Genomic DNA, 4,231 nt, shown 5'->3' with positions numbered 1-4,231 from the left:
TTAACCTAGTCTATGATGATAGAAAAGTATAAATCAAGGCAAGCATGTATATATTTTTAAAATATAAATTATTGATTGAAAATTCACATGAGTCTTCTCCAAAAGCTTATGTTAACTTTAATTATTTCGATGGTTGAAGCTATGAAGCTTCAATACTTTTTCACTTATTGAGATTATGGGGCAATGAAGATAATATCTTTAGGACATCCGCAATGGGGCGGACGATGGGTTACCCAACGTCAGCCGCGCCTGATACATCGTCCGTGGACGATGCGCGGAGGATACCCATCGTCTGTCGCATCGTCTGCCACTGTGGATGACGCGGACGATACGACGGACGATGCTCACGCGTTTTGTTTTTTTTTTTTGATTTTTTTCAAAAAAATTTCTTATTTAAACACTACAATACTCTACCATTTCACACACTTCAATTTCACATCTCTTCAATTTCTCTTCAATTATTCTCTCTCATCGTCTCAAAAATGTATCCCGACGACTACGATTTGAGTACATCGGATGGCTGCAGACGGGCCTTGACTCGAACCTTGTTCGATGCCGTTAATGAAGCCAAGGCGGGAATGCTTGGCACAAATGCAGCGGGAGCAGGAGGCGGCGGAGGAGGCGCGGATCCCTCGCCCGATACGACGTCGGACGTATGTCCCCCGCGAGCACGACGTAGCGCACGAACGTTTGTTCGCAGATTATTTTTCCGAGAATCCAAGGTGGGGCCCGAATGTTTTTCACCGACGTTTTAGAATGAGCCGAGATCTTTTTCTCCGCATTGTGCACACGTTGGAGGGACATGATGAGTACTTCCAGTATCGGGAAGACGGGATCGGCAGACCCGGACTTACGCCGTTGCAGAAGTGCACGGTTGCGATCCGCCAGTTGGCCTACGGCACAACATCGGATGTGTTCGACGAGTACCTCCACGTCGGGGAGACAACTGGCCGCGAATGTCTCAAGGACTTTTTGTAAGTTAGTTGTGGAGGCTTTTGGCGACACATATTTGCGACTCCCGACTCCTATCGCCTATCTTATTGGCGCATTCGACGACCTCAATGCCCGTTTCCCCCCTCCTCCTCAAGATTGAAGAAGTCAAGCTCAATGCCTATAAATTAGCATTTGTATCATACTTTTGGATGTTTCAAGACAATTTCTTTTCTTGTTTTTGACAATTTTTGCTTTGAGTTAAGTGTTTTTGATGTTAGTTCTAATTTTTGTGCGTTGAAAAATTTTCGCAGGTTCTGACCTCTCCGCGGCGACCGCCGCATGTGCTGCGGCGGTCCGCCACATACTTGCTGGAACATTCTGTTGTCGCGTGGCAACCGCCGGACAGTCTGCGGCGGGCCGCCGCCTGGGCGTATTTTTCCAGCGTGATTTTTTCGAAGTTTCTCAACTTTCGCCCGGTCAAGCCTCAACGCGAGAATTTTCAAGGTACGTTTTCTTTCAGTAGTTCACTCACGTCCCTACCAACTCTGCAAACTTATTTTACACTTTGTTGTAAATAAGTTTGGGGGGATGAAGTGGTGGACCGTGAGTTTAGTTTTTGCTTTTATTTTCAAAAACCCCGTAGGTGAATTTTGTGTTCTAAAAATGTTTTCTTGAATCCATGTTGTGAACTCAACATGAAGAACTTAGAAACACGCATGCTTAGGGACATACTTTAGATCGAGTTGCCGATGATATTACATTCCATCTAATGTTTAAGTGTGGCTTAACGTTTTGATTTGATGGTTTGGTAAAAAGGTGCATAATTAGTGAATTGCTTGTTCGCCTTGAATCATGCTTATACCTTGTGAGGATTTGAGCCAAAAATTTATTCTTGTGTGATTTATCTGCATGCATGTATATGTTTCTAGAACTTGCTCCTAGTCTTGCCTAAGTTTACATAGGGTTTAAGTCGATTTAGGAGGATGATTGACCATCTTTTCTTAGCCTTCTTTTATCTAAAAACCATGACCCTCTAAAAAATTTTATATTCAAAATTTTCCCCTTCGGAGCCAAGTTTGAGCCTTTAAGCCTTTTCTTTGGAAGCCAAAATTATGGTGACAATTCCTTGGGTTAGTTAGTCATTACTATCTTATTTTGTAAATGAAGTGGAGAGATAAGGGGGAAATATAAAAGTAGTGTGCTTAATGTAAAGAAAGTACAGGTTGTGAAGTTGACAAAAATTCCAAGTATGTGCTTGATCTTAGAAAAGAAAAGAAAGGATGTTTATGAAAGAAAAAGAAAAAAAAAGTGTGAAAGGTTGTGAAAAGAAGAAGAAAATCAAACGATTGGAAAGTGAGTTGAAGGAGAAAAATAAATGAAGTGTTAAAAGTGTCTTGGGTTAGAAAAGTGGAGTTATCTTTACTCTACTTGGGATATTTTTATTTTTAGTCACTTTTTAGCCAAATACTCCTCACCTACCAAAGAGCCTATATTATAACCAAAGATAAAGACCTTTCGGACTTTTGAAGCTTAATCACATTTAGTAGAGGAGGGAGTACACTTTGAGCAAGCCTATGGTAAACTTTGCATGATGCATGATTTGAGTGCTTATGTACACATTACCCTTATACACTTTGAGAGTGAGAGAACACTTCCCATCTTTGGAAGTTTGCCACATGTGAGGGCTTGAATTCAAGGTATTCCACGAGTTAGTAATGAAAGTGCACTAATAAGCCATGCTTGATTTGATTGCGTTAATACATGTTTAAATTGTTCTTCAATCTTTTGAGGCAATTATGACGTCTAGTCCTTGTGCATTCCGTGCGTCTATTTGGTGTCTTTATTTTTTTGTTTGAAGCCCTAGATTTGCGCCCAGTTTTACCATATTTTGGAGATTTTTTCCTTCTACAACAAGTCATGGCTTTCCCCTATAAATAAGACCTCAAGCTTCATCAAAAGAGAGAACTTCTACTTGCAAAATACTTCATAGAGATCAAGACCTAGAGTACTTCATTGGTGCAAGGAGTTGGAGAAGGATTTCAAGAACATCAAGAACGACAAGGATTCAACCCACGGGTTCTATTTGCTTTAGTTTTATGTTCCAATTGTTTTCACTTCAATCTATGTTTTTAGCTTATTCAATTATGTCTAACTAAATTCATAGGATTCTTTGGATGTGTTAGTAACTTTTATTGGTTTATACAATTCCGTTTTCTATTTAACATCCGTTTTGTTTTTACTTTGTTTCTTCCCTAAGTAGTTCTGATGCTTCATGATTGAGTGACACAATCGTGTATGATTTAATATAACTAGCTTCATAACTGTGACAGAGTTTAAGCGAGTTAGATTCACTTAGTAGACAATACAATTAGTTTCCCTTAAAATGACACTGTTAATTCAAGGGTCTAAGGAGCTTTTTGGAGTTACGTGTTAGGATTGACAACCCTAATCTTGTAATCAACATTTGTATCGCATGAGCATAAGCTAGGTGACTCGTCCTTTCAAAGTATAAACTGTGCTAGGGTATTGTAGTTAGAATTTTGTATAACCATAACTGTGAACACACATCCCTGGGATTCCCTTATCTCTATCGTCTTTCTCTGTGTTTTATTCGCTTTTAGTTGGTCTATGCTTTCTATTGTTTTTAGTTTTTCAAAAGTTTTCAAAACCCAATTGTTTTTCCAGATAGTATTTGAGTTTTAGTAGAGGATAGACACTTTGTGTTCGTCTTCCCCGTGTTCGATATCCGGTACTAACCTTTAGCTATACTATATATACTCTGTATACTTGTAGGTTTATTTAGTGCTAATAAAAAGTGCATTATCCGGTCATTCAGTTCACTGCCAATGGCCGCACACATCATATGGGGTACTACTTGGCCGATGGCATATACCCAAGGTGGCCTGTTTTTTTTAAGACGATCAGCTGCCCAATTGGTGAGAGGAGAGTCTTGTTTGCGGCAAAGCAGGAGTCAGCGCGGAAGGATGTGGAGCGGGCTTTTGGGGTGCTCCAATCGCGGTGGGCAATCGTGAAAGGTCCGGCGCGTTTCTGGTACAAGGAAGTCATCGCCGACGTCATGTATGCGTGCATCATCATGCATAACATGATAGTCGAACAAGAACGTGGACATGTCACCGATTGGGTGGATTATGAAGCCAGATCTAGCTCTAGCACGGCGACCTCGCCTGTCACTCGAGGACCACCGACTGGCTTCGGTGCGGTTCTACAGCGTCAGGCCTCAATGTGCAACCAACAAGACCATACCCAGCTCATGACCGACAAGATTGAAGAAGTTTGA

General features: G+C 40.9%; 1 protein-coding gene across 1 annotated transcript; it reads left to right on the top strand.

Moving 5' to 3' along the window:
- The first annotated feature begins 561 nt into the window (after window positions 1-561).
- On the top strand, window positions 562-4,231 carry LOC125196764. The gene is made up of 3 exons (XM_048095385.1): window positions 562-958; window positions 1,245-1,363; window positions 3,770-4,231. The coding sequence occupies exons 1-3, from the start codon at window positions 562-564 to the stop codon at window positions 4,229-4,231; spliced, it is 978 nt and encodes a 325-aa protein (XP_047951342.1).

The sequence above is a fragment of the Salvia hispanica genome, chromosome 1 (assembly GCF_023119035.1).
Source record: "Salvia hispanica cultivar TCC Black 2014 chromosome 1, UniMelb_Shisp_WGS_1.0, whole genome shotgun sequence".
NCBI classification, from domain to species: Eukaryota; Viridiplantae; Streptophyta; class Magnoliopsida; order Lamiales; family Lamiaceae; genus Salvia; species Salvia hispanica.
The sequence above is the reverse complement of the archived record's forward strand: the minus strand, read 5'-3'. Positions and strand labels throughout refer to the sequence as shown.

What these genes read in the sequence shown, in the direction of transcription:
- LOC125196764 (XM_048095385.1), top strand. Translation starts at nt 562, where the DNA reads ATGAAGCCAAGGCGGGAATGCTTGGCACAAATGCAGCGGGAGCAGGAG. An exon ending in GGAGACAACTGGCCGCGAAT is followed by an intron (nt 959 to 1,244) that starts GTCTCAAGGACT and finishes AAATTTTCGCAG; the next exon opens with GTTCTGACCTCTCCGCGGCG. An exon ending in CGGCGGGCCGCCGCCTGGGC is followed by an intron (nt 1,364 to 3,769) that starts GTATTTTTCCAG and finishes CCGGTCATTCAG; the next exon opens with TTCACTGCCAATGGCCGCAC.